The sequence below is a fragment of the Narcine bancroftii genome, chromosome 1, assembly GCF_036971445.1.
Source record: "Narcine bancroftii isolate sNarBan1 chromosome 1, sNarBan1.hap1, whole genome shotgun sequence".
Taxonomy (NCBI): domain Eukaryota; kingdom Metazoa; phylum Chordata; class Chondrichthyes; order Torpediniformes; family Narcinidae; genus Narcine; species Narcine bancroftii.
In genome coordinates, this window is record NC_091469.1 from 96340842 (window position 1) to 96352980 (window position 12139).

Sequence of the window (12139 nt, forward strand, 5' to 3'; positions counted from 1 at the left end):
CCCGAACTTCAGTCGCCGCCTCCTCTGACTCTCAGCTCGAACCAAGTAGGCCCAAGCCCCAGTAAGCCCTGGAATTTAACAGCTTACCTGCCCATCACTCTCTCCAAGCTCCTCCTCCAGATAATTGCCCAAACTCCAGTTGGCGCCTCCTCCGACTCTCAGCTCAGCTGTGGGTACTGTGTTGTGTGGGGAATGAACACTACAACTTTTCCCTGTTGGTCATGCCCCAGCTCTGCGTGCCGATCTCCTGGGCCTCGACTTCCAAAGTCAGTTCAGGAGTGTGATGATAGTGTTCGGGGGCCCACAACAGCCACCCCCCCCTCACAGCCCCCCAGCACCAGTCTGTAGCCTCACCACCCTTTGGTGTCCCTTCATCATCATGCTAACCTAATGCCGGACTGCAGACCCATAGCCACCAAAAGTAGGCACCACAGCACCAAGGATATGGCGTTCATCCAGGTTGAGGTCCAACGACTCCTGTCAGAGGGGATCATTGCCCCTAGCTCCATTTCCTGGAGACCCCAAGTCTTGGTGGTCGGGGGTGGGAGCAAGCCCTGGATGGTCATAGATTACAGTCAACCATCAACTGCTTCACCCAGTTGGATGCATACCACACCTGGATATCCTCCCTGGATAGCCGACACAGACAATAAGGTCGCCCAATACCAGATCTTTTCGACCATTGACCTCAAGTTGGCATATCATCAGCTCCCCCTCTGCCTGGGAGACCATATGGCAAGCTCTTCCACTTCCTCGGGGTCCCCTTCGGCGTCGCAAACGGTGTCTCCGCATTCCAAAGGGTGATGGATCGATGGTAGACGAGCACAACCTGGCAGCAACGTTCCTTATTTAGTCAATGTCACCATCTGCGGTCATAACCAGCAGGGCCACAATGCAATCTTCACAAAATTCTTGTGTATGGCAAAGTCCCTTAATCTGACCTATAAAAAGGACAAATGTGTCTTTAACACAATTCGCCCTGCCATACTTGGATGCTTCATGGCACCTAGTGTCATTGGCCCAGACCCCGACTGCAGTTGACCCCTGATGGAGCTCCCTGTCCCAAACACCCTGAAGGTGCTGAAGAGGTGCCTGGGGCTATTTTTGTATTATGCACAATGGGTGCCCAACTATGCCGATAAAGTCCATCCCCTGATAAAGTCCACAACATTTCTGTTATCAGTGGAAGCTCAAGCTGCTTTCCACCGGATCAGAGGTAGCATCACAAAACCCAAGCTGCTTCCAGCGTGAATCCATCCCTTTTCAGGTGGAGAGTGATGCCTCTGTCTCCGCACTGGCCTCCACACCCAACCAGGCAGGCAGGCCGGTAGCATTTTTTCCCTGCACCCTTCACGGCCCCGAGATGTGGCACTCCTTTGTCGAGAAGGAGGCGCAGGCGATCACTGAGGCAGTGCACCATTGGCGCAACTACCTAGCTGGTAAAAGGTTTACCCTGTTGACAGACCAACCTTCATGTTCAACACAACACTGAGGGGTAAAATAAAAAATGACAAGATCCTTAGGTGGAGGTTTGAGCTTTCCACCTACAACTACGGCATCTTGTACCGGCCAGGTAAGCTCAATGACCCTCCAGATGCCTTTTTCCCAGGGTCATGCGCCAGTGTGGATCTCAACCGCCTCCATGCCCTCCATAATGACCTCTGTCACCCCGGAGTTACAAAATTGTTCCATTTCATTAAGACTCAGAACCTTCCATACTCCATTGAGGATGTCGGGTCCATGACTAGATGTTGCCGGGTCTGAGCCGAATGCAAGCCACAATTCTTCCAACTTGGTGAGGCATTCCACATAAAGGCCACACGCCCTTTTGAACAACAGTGTCGATTTCAAGGGCTCCCTACCCTCGTCTGATAAGAATATCTATTTTCTTATCATTATAGATGAGTACTCCAGGTTCCCTTTTGCCATCCCCTGGTTGGATATGACCTTGGGGATGGTAGTTCATGAGTGAGGATCTGTGGCAGTACTTCCTGGTCAGAGGCATAGCCACCAGCAGGACCACCAGCTACAATTCCAGAGGTAATGGCCAGGTACACAGAGAGAGAACACCACAATTTGGAAAACCGTGCTCTTAGCCCTCAGATCCAGAAACTTGCCATAATCCCACTGGCAAAACGTGTTGCCAGAAGCTCTGCATGCCATCCGATCACCCCATGCACCGCCACGAATACTATCCCGCATGAACGTATGTTTGCCTTCCCTAGGAAGTCGGTGAATGGGTCCTTGATGCCCCCCTGGTTGGCGACCCCAGGACCAGTCCTGCTACGGAAACATGTGAGGGACCATAGAACAGATCCGCTGGTTGAAGAGGTGCACCTCATACATGCTAACCCTCAGTACGCTTTCGTGTGGTACCCTGATGGCCATGAGGACACAGTATCCGTCTGGGACCTGGTGTGTGCCGAAACTACCTCATCAGCCCTGGACCTCCCTATTTTTCACATCTCACCCCGTTGGGATTCATTGCTGGGGACCGAGTTGGCCGGTACACCCCACCTAGAACACACTCCGACAGTGCCAACCCCTGTCAAGGCACTGAATCCTTCCCCTTCTCATACTTTTTTCAGTCAGCTCCCCGGCACAGACAGTCTCTTCCCCACACATGCAGACGGCCACTCCTCCTCCGGACAGCCGACCGGCAGCACAGCAGACTATCTCGCCGGTCCCACAGGCGAAGGAGGACGCCGGCGTGGCTGGACCTCTAGCATTGAGTGTTTGTCGGGGGTGGGGGGGGGGGGTGGATTCTGTTTGAAAAGGAGAGGTGAATGCACTGATATGTTTTCCTCCATTGTATGGACCCTATCAGTTACTGTATATATGAGGGTGGCCCTACTAATGACTCACCCCTTAAGTCTCTTCCCCTTTTGCCCTGGCCATAAAGGTCGCATCATCTCCTCGTTTCTGGCAGTCCTGGATCTGGGCCAGCCAAAGTTTTTTGAGCATTAAAGCCTATTTTTCCTGTAGCCTGTGACTCTGTGGTTATTGATAGAGCCTATCATCCCCCATGTCTCCTCCCCTTTTGTCCTGGCCATAAAGGTCGAGCTACCTCCCCCTTTCCAGCATTCCTGGACCTGGATCCGGGCCAGTCTAAGTCTTGTGTATCTTAAAGCCTATCATTCCCTCAGTTCTTGACTCTGTGGGTTATGGATAGAGCCTATCACGGCCATTGCTCTGCCCTGTATTTATGACGGGTGGTGCTACAGCTCCGGAGAGCGCTAAGAGGAGTTGCTCAACATGCTCCTCCAGGTGAAGGCCTGGCATGAAAGGCCCTTTAGACTGCAGGCTTCCACCGAAAAGTAGTAGGGGTCTGTGGTGATATGTTTCCTCCATTGAGTTTTCATTGTCGGTTGTATAGATGGAGCTGGCCCGCCCACAGAGGACACGTACTCTATGACTCCTGCCCTGTAGTCCTGGGCCATAAAGGTCGAGCCACCTTTCCCTTGCCACCATTCCTATCCTGGGATCCGGGCCAGCAAGGTTCTTCTGTGTATTAAAGCCTATCGTTTCCTCAGCTTGTCTCTGGTTACTGGTACAGTGTCCTGCAGGAATTGGCCATGTCAAGGCAAATTTCCTTGATTGTGCCTTTACATGTCTAAAAAACCCTATTTGTCTCCTGCAGATGCTGACAAGACCCGCATTTCGATGTGTTTCCTACAATCTCAGCTTCTGTTTCACTCTTAATAGAAACCGTTCCCGTCTGCAGTACTCCAAATACACCAGATGGAGCTGTGAAGAAAAACACTGCACGGTGAAATCCTCCCTCAGTTTGCTTCCTCCTTGGCGTTTGAGGACCATTTTGACAGATCGCTGAAGCTGAACCCACTGCTTGCGAGCCATTCGGCCGCCCGGCGCGGTGACAGGGACGCAGAGCCGCTGGTGCAGCGCAGGGACTCCGCAGCGTCAGGGACCCGCAGTCGCCGGTTTGCTGGGACGGTGAGTAACAGAGGGGCAGTCAATTCCCGCTGGAGAACAAAAATCGGTGCTGTGGAATTTAATTGCACCGTGTTTACAGTGAGACCCCGTCATTTGTAATCATCTGTCCGCTTATGTTATCCTTGTGCCTGCAACCTGCTCTCAACTACAGTTCCATTATGCATTACTTTCCGCGTGGCAGAAGTTTGCATCCCCAAGCCTGATCATTCGTGATACTCACTTCCAGCGTTATAAACGCAATGGCACTGTTTCCAACAAGAGGGGACCCCCGCCCCATCTCCTCCCACCAGTCACTACAAACTCACCCAATATTGGCAACATTCAGATAATCCTCCACCATTCTTCAATCAGCCCGGCACTTTTTTTTTAAATCTGATCGCCCTTGAAAGCCCGAATTGACTCTCCTTCTGCATGCAACCTGTCCGGACAGTCACCTTTCTGTTACCTTGCCCCCGTTTCCCTTTCCCAACCCCACCTCTTTGACCCAGGTTTTTCTGGCTTACTGTGAAACTTTAGATTTATGATGCTTCCAGGAAGTGTATTAGGATGTTATACTCATCGTTAAAGTGCCGTTTAAATGTTTGTTATTGGATTTAATGAAATTGTCAACCACTCGCAATATGTACCACGTCAACGCTCTTTCACCATTTACCAATAATCTACTGACATCTGCAATGACCTTCTATATTTTGCATCATCTCTAAGCTTGAACGTTATCCTCTGGAGCCTGGGGTGAACAGCACAGTACAAGTCCTTCAGCCCATGATGTGCCAACTTATGTAAACCTCTTCTGCAATATAGTTTTCCTACCTCACACTCTTAACGCTGTTTATCTTACATCCATGTGCCTATCTAAGAGCCTCCTAAATGTCTCCGTGATATTTGCTATTCTGAGGAAAAGGTGCTGGCTGCCCACCCTATCTAAGCTACTGATAATAGTATCTACCTCTATTAAGTCACTTTGTAAAAACTGAATAAAACAGTCTGCTCTACAGGTACTTTATCCCTTTCTACAGGCCTACATCCAGTCAGGAAGATATTTGATCTCCTCCAGTCTCTGCCTCAGCTAAATTTGGCCCCAAATTATCACCATTTTTCTGAGTAAATCTGTTTTACAGCACTTCATCAAACTTCATTTATTACAGAGTTTACTGTATTCATTACCTAGTGCCACTGCATTTATTATTCTAGCATTACATTATTGTAACAGCATATTCTTTTGTTTGGAATCATGTGTTATTTTTGGAGGAATAGAACTTAACCAGGTCTTTTGGCCCATTGTAGAATCATTCAGCCCGAAAGAATTATTACAGAACAGAACCAGGCCTTTTGGCCCATCATATCCATGCTAACCATCAAGCACCCATCAATACCAATCTAATTTGTCTGCATTTAATCCATAGCCTCTCTGCCCTGCAATTCACTTTGAGTGAATACCTGCCTCCACCTCCTTCACTGGTAGTGAATTCCAGATTGAATCCTCAGATTCCCTCTTCCCGCTCACCTTAAACTGAATTCTCCAGTTATAAACATCCTTCACTGTAGAGATGTGTCTATTAGCAAACCTCATAATTGTGTCATTCGCAGAATCACAGACAGCAATGAGGAAGCGTACAGGACTGAGATAGATCAGGTAGTTAGTGGCGTCACAACATTGCACTCAACATTAGCAAAACTAAGAACTGATTGTGGATTCTTGAGGGTAAAATCAGGAGAAGGGTGAACAGTGGAAAAGGTAAGGAACTTTAAGCTTCTGACTGTCAACATCTCAGAAGATCTCTCCTGGGTCAATTTAATCAAAAAGAAGACTCACTAACAGTTATACTTTGAGGAGATTGAGAAGATTTGGTATGTCACCAAAAAGTCTTGCAAATTTCCACAGATGTACTGTGGAGAGCATTCTGATTGGTTGCATCACTGTCTGGTATGGAGGTGCCAATGCACAGGACAGGAAAAAAAACTACACAGCCAGCACCATCATGGGCATAGTCTTTAGTCCATCAATGGCATCTACAAGTGGTGATGTCTTAAGAATGCAGCCTCTATCCTCAATAACCTCCACCACCCAGGCCATGTCTTCTTCATACTGCTACCATAAGGAAGGGGTACAGGAGCCTGAAGACCAGCACCCAGTGACACAAGGACATCGTCTTCCACTTTATCAGCTTCTAAATGGACAATAACCACAGACTCTACCTCACTTTCTCTTATTTTTGCACTAATTTATTTATTTTTAAATGTAATCTATAGCAATGTTTGCGCTTTCTTTCTTTGGCTTGGCTTCGCGGACGAAGATTTATGGAGGGGGTAAATGTCCATGTCAGCTGCAGGCTCGTTTGTGGCTGACAAGTCCGATGCGGGACAGGCAGACAGGGTTGCAGCGGTTGCAGGGGAAAATTGGTTGGTTGGGGTTGGGTGTTGGGTTTTTCCTCCTTTGCCTTTTGTCAGTGAGGTTCATGAGAATAAATTCTGATTCTATGTCAATCACTATCAGGACCCCTCAGCCTCTTCCATTCAAAGGAAAACAAATCCAGAGTGACAATTCTCTTCTTGTTCCTTAAATGCTCCACCTCAGGCAACGTTCAGGTAAATTTCCTCTGCACCCTCCCCTACATCATCATATTCTTCCTCTAGTATGGTGAGCAGAACTGTGTACAGTTTTCCAGTTACAGCCTAAAAAATGTTTTGTAAAGTTGTACCATAGTCCTCATGCCCTTATATTCCCCAGCTAATGGAACCAAGTATCCCATATGTCCTCTACATCGCTTCATCTATTTGTGCTAGTACTTTTAACAGTCTATGGGTTTGAACACCATTCCACTGTTACTCTCTGCTCACTGGGGCCCCACCATTCATGGTGTATGTCCTATCTGACCTTGCAAAATGCATCACATTAACTGGAATTAAATTCCATCTGCAATTGCTCTGCCCCAATTTACCAGCTGATCAAAATCATTCTGTAACCTCCTCACTATCAAAAACAAGGCCAATTTTAATGCGATCTGCAACCTTACTCATCATCTATCCTACATTTACATCTAAGTAGTAAGATATATAATGAAATTGTGAGTGTTTTGGGCAGAGTTCCAATCACCAAACCAATCCAGCACCTTTACCCTCAGAAACCTGTTATCATTGCTAATGGTCTATTTCTATCGGTCCTTTCCTTTACAACATTCCATGAGTGCTCAGTGATGTTATTTTATCAGTACTTATTCCATCATTTCCTTGTTGTTGCTACTGCAGTAGCATCTCTTCTGTATCGCAGGATGCACTGTGCCTTAATGTCTCAGTGTGGCTGTCTTGTTCTTTGACATGTCTACAAAGTCTTTTCTCTGTGTACTCAGCTGCTGGAAGATGGATAATCAGGAGTGCCTTCCTTCTGTTGGATCGTTCCATATCCACAGACTCCCTCAGAGCCAACAGGGATACCTTTGTTATACCTGCCCTGGCCCACAAAGTTTCAATCTCTGGTAAGACCACAAAACAAGGTTATGAGAGTCAAAGGAATTGTCATGTTACATATTCTGTACCTAGTCATCATTTGCATGTTCTACAATGCAGTGTAACTCTGGAATCTGTTTCTCTTCTGCTACCACTAACAACTTAGAACCATAGAACATTACAGCACAGAAAACAGACTCTCTGGCCTTTCTAGTCTGCACTGAACTATTATTCTGCCAGTCCCCCTGACCTGCACCCATTCCACATCCATCCATAGCCCTCCCAACTTTGTACCTGTCCATTTTTTTTTCTTAAATGTTAAAATTGAGCCTGCATTCACCACTTCAGCTGGCAACACATTCCACATACCCACTACTCCTGAAGAAGAAAATCTCCCAAGTGTTCCCTATAAACGTCTACCCAAGCTCCGAGACTCAATCTCAGTGATTCCAAGGTGCAGAAAGCTGATAGTGCTGGAGAGCACAGAAGAGGGAAGGTTGCATGGGTTAGTTATCGATAAATTAAAGTCCATCAGGGCATCTAATAAGATGAGGCTGAGGCAGGCATTATTACAGCATTTCAAACATTTAGACAGGTACCTGAATAGGAGAGACTTAGAGGGACATGGACCAAATTCAGGCAAATGGTGATAGCTTTGATAGACAGTTTGGTCGGCAAGGACAAATTGGACAAAGTGCCCATTTCCTTTCTTTATGGCTCTATGACAGATCTGATTGTAAGCTCATCATCACATTCCTGTTAACCCACAGTTACCTTTCATGCCCTTACTCATCTTGTTAATGATGATTTCGACCTCTATTTAATAATATTCAGATCAAATCAGATACTAATAATTGTCAAGTTATAAAACAAATATAAATTATACGAAATTGCCTTTCATCTGCTATAAGCCAAACAAAGATTTGCCATTACCATTGCCCAGCGCCCTTACGTTTAGAGAAAAAGTAGCAAAAGTCACCGAGTGTCCATGAATTCACCTCCAGTGCTCCCACAGCCTCTGCAGCCACACAAGACCCCTGTTCAGTTCAAACCATCAGCAACCTGAGCCCAGATCCAAATTCCAACATGATGAGGAAGCCTTCAGCACCCAGGGCCCTTCAAGATTCCTCTTGCCCTCAGCACCTCTCGAATCCAGGTTTTCGTGAGCCAGTCTCCAGCAGCCCACAGCCTGTGTTAGTTCCTTGCCCTCAAGGACCCTATTTCCACAGCCCATAGAAGTTCCCAAAAACATCACCTTTATAGAGAAAATATGTTGCTTCTCTGACATAAACACTGACACTCTAGTTCTGGATTCTACCCTGTCAAGACCCCTCAGCATTTTATGTTTCAATTGTCCGCTCTCATCCTCTAAACTCCAGCAGATCCTACCTTGAACTGGCCACCCATTCCTCACAACACTCTTCCCATTTTAGGTATTAATCAAGCAAACCTTCTCTGAGCTATTTATGAGACATGAACAAATCTCTTCAATTGAGGTCACAGTACTGTATACAGTACTCCAGACCTGGTCTCACCAAAGTACTATATATACAGAAGTATAACCATTGACAAACAAGTCAATGCAGTAGTAAAAGCTCTTTCCAGCTCCACACGATTGCCAAAATCAAATCATTGCTGTCACTGAAAGACCTCGAGAAAGTTATCCATGCTCTCATTTCCTCCCGTTTAGACTACTCCAATTCTCTATATACGGAAATAAGTCAGTCGTCATTATCCTGTTTGCATCATGTGCAGAATGTTGCAGCAAGGTTCCAAGAAGAGGAACTGTATAACTCCTATTTCCACTGGCTGCCAGTATGGCTTAGAATTGATTTTAAAGTTCTCCAATCCTTAATGGACTAGCCCCCTCTTAACTCACCATCTCCTAACTCCCTACTCCACTTCAAGATCCCTCAGTTCGGCGAATTCAGCACGCTTGGTTGTTCTGCGCTCAAATCGCAAATTCATGAGATTGCACCTTCACTGTTGCAGCCCCCAAACCGTGGAACAGCATTCCTCCCTCCATCAAGTCAGCCCCTTCCTTTAATTCACTTAAATCCAGGTTGAAGTTGTATTTTTATTCGCCAGCGTTTTGAGGTGACTGTGATTGTTACCATGTTGTATGTACAATTTTGAACCTCAGGTTCTTCTTTTATACCACACTTTAAATAGCTTCTTAAGTTAAGATGTAAATTATGATCTGTACAACACTTTGGTCAATGTGAGTTGTTTTAAATAAACAAAACTAAACTAAACTAACCTCCCTACTTTTATATTCAATTCATGCCCCAATAATCAATAACATTGTGTAAATTTTCCAATGACCTATTACAGGCCAGTGATTCAAGTTCATATTCGGCACCGACTGTAAGGAGATTGCACATTCGCTCATGGATTTCCTCCAGATGCTCTAGTTTCCTCTCACCTTTCAAAAGTTAACTGGTATATTTGAGTGGCATGGGCTCGTGAGCTAGAAGGGCTTGTGGCTGTGCTGTATGTCTAATTTTTAAAAATTAATTCTACATACCAACCTTTTACAAATCATGCACCAGGACAGTCAGATTCCTCTGTCTCAGAGCTCCACATCTCTCAACAATTAGGTTATATGCTTTTTTTTTAATTTTTCTGAACAAAGTGGACAATTTCCATCTGCCAAATCTTTTGCATTCTCTTAAATTATCTGCAGTTGTTAAATCTTCTTTGCAATTTACTTTCCTACCTATTTTATGTTATCAGCGAACAACAACTATGCTTTTACTACCTTATCCAAGTCATTTGTACATTTCAGTATTTAAAAAGTTGAAGACCCAACACACATCTCTGCAGCACATTTCTGCCAACCTCAAAAGGGTCTATTTATGCCAACTCCTTGCTTCCTGTTCCCTGTCAATGTTACCTTCCACACCATGAACTTGTGATATCCTCAATAATCTTTAACATCATACCTGATTTATCATGTTCCTTTTGGGCATCTTAGACATCCACCATTTCTCTTCACAAAAAAACTCCATTAATTGGTATCCTTTACCGAGACTATTGACTGCCTGATTAAATTGAATTTTTCCAATTGATTTATTTAATGTGTTTGATACTATGATGGGTGATTGGCTAACTGGCATGTGGTTTTAGTTTCCCTCCCTTTGTGAATAGACACACAGAAAATAGGTGCAGCAGAATGCCATTTAGCCCTTTGAGTCTGCTCCACCATTCTATACAATCATGGCTGATAATGCATCCTCAGTACTTTATTCCTGTTTTCTCTCCACATCTCTTGCTCCCTTTAGCTGTAAGGACCACATCCAATTACCTGATGAATTGGCTTCAACAACTTTCTGTGGCAGGTTCACAATTGTCAGAATGAAGAAGTTTCTCAGTCCTAAATGGCTTGTCCCTCATCCTTAGACTGTGGTCTCTTATTCTGGATTTCCCCAACATCAGGAACATTCTTCCAGCATCCAACCTGTCTATTCTTGTCAGAATGTTATATGACTCCATGAGATCCTTCCTTATTCAAAGTTCCAATGAATATGACCCAAGTCTATCCATACATCATATATCAGTCCTGCCATCCCAGGAGTCAGTCTGGTGAACCTTTGCTGCACCCCTCTATAACAAGAATGTCCTTCCTCAGATTAGGAGACCAAAGCCAAACACAGTACTCAAGGTATGGCCTCACCAAGGCCTTTTACGTGTTAAGTCCTCCCTACATCTATATTCAAAACCTCTCACAGTAAAAGCAGCACGCCATTTGCTTTCCACTTCACCAGCTGTTCCTGCATTTCAAAGACTGATGCAGCATTACACCCAGGGCTTGTTGGATCTCCCTTTTTCCCCAATTTGTCACTATTTCTTGGCCAACACAATTAGCACAATACTGATTCAGCATCTACAACCTGGACTCAAATCTGCGGTCTAAAAAGTTTGTACATTCTCGCCGTGTCTGCAAGAGTTTATCCAGGGGATTTGGTTTCCTCCCATGTTTTAACGACGTACAGGGTTGGTAGGCTAATTGGGTGTATTTTGACAGCACAGACTTGTGGGCCAGAAGGGCCTGTTGCTGTGCTGTGTCTCTAGATTAAATTAAAATGTAAAAAAATATATAATATTCCTGTTATTGCCACCACAAAGAGGATAACCTCACATTTATCTCCATTATGTTGTGTCTGCCATGTATTTGACTACTTTGTCCAAGTGACCTTTCACCCACTTGAAATATTCCTCACATCTCCATATATAAGGGAGTTACAATCACTGGTTTCCAATCTCATAGAACTTTCTGTTCTATGAGAAAATTGAAACCAACAAGCCCATATTAAAACGAATGTCCCTCTACTACGTTTTTCCATTGGTCCCAATTCTACTGTTACCAATGTAAATTATTAACAGGTTTTCTGCAAGTATTGACTGCTCACATGTTTGTAAAGGTCAGTAGCTATCCCACTTTGCTTTCTAAGCTCTTGTTTGCTTCTAATACTTCCTCCCCTCCCAATTTACTCTCTTTTCAATCTCTCCTTCATTCACTTCTTTATCAATAGGGTTGTGCAGGAAATTAGAGTTGGCGAAATCCAAAAAGTAGCTAGGAGAGAGCTGCTCCTGTCATCATAGAATTGTCAGGGTACAATTGAGACTCATTCAGCCAATAAATCCACTTCAGCTCTTGAAGAATCACCTTTCTCTCACCCATCTGCTGGAACGTCTGTGACAGTTTCCTATCTCCAGTTGTGTCCAGCCACTGATAATT

The 12139-nt window shown here is 45.1% G+C and overlaps 1 protein-coding gene across 1 annotated transcript in view; it reads left to right on the forward strand.

The window, feature by feature from the left end:
- Nucleotides 1-3776: 3776 nt before the first annotated feature.
- paxx (PAXX non-homologous end joining factor) overlaps nucleotides 3777-12139 on the forward strand; it is a 31601-nt gene continuing 23238 nt past the window's right edge. The window contains exons 1-2 of the mRNA XM_069932917.1: nucleotides 3777-3954; nucleotides 7302-7427. Of these exons, the coding sequence (XP_069789018.1) occupies nucleotides 7312-7427 (116 nt within the window). The 5' untranslated portion in view covers nucleotides 3777-3954; nucleotides 7302-7311. The remainder of the gene's footprint in view (nucleotides 3955-7301; nucleotides 7428-12139) is intronic.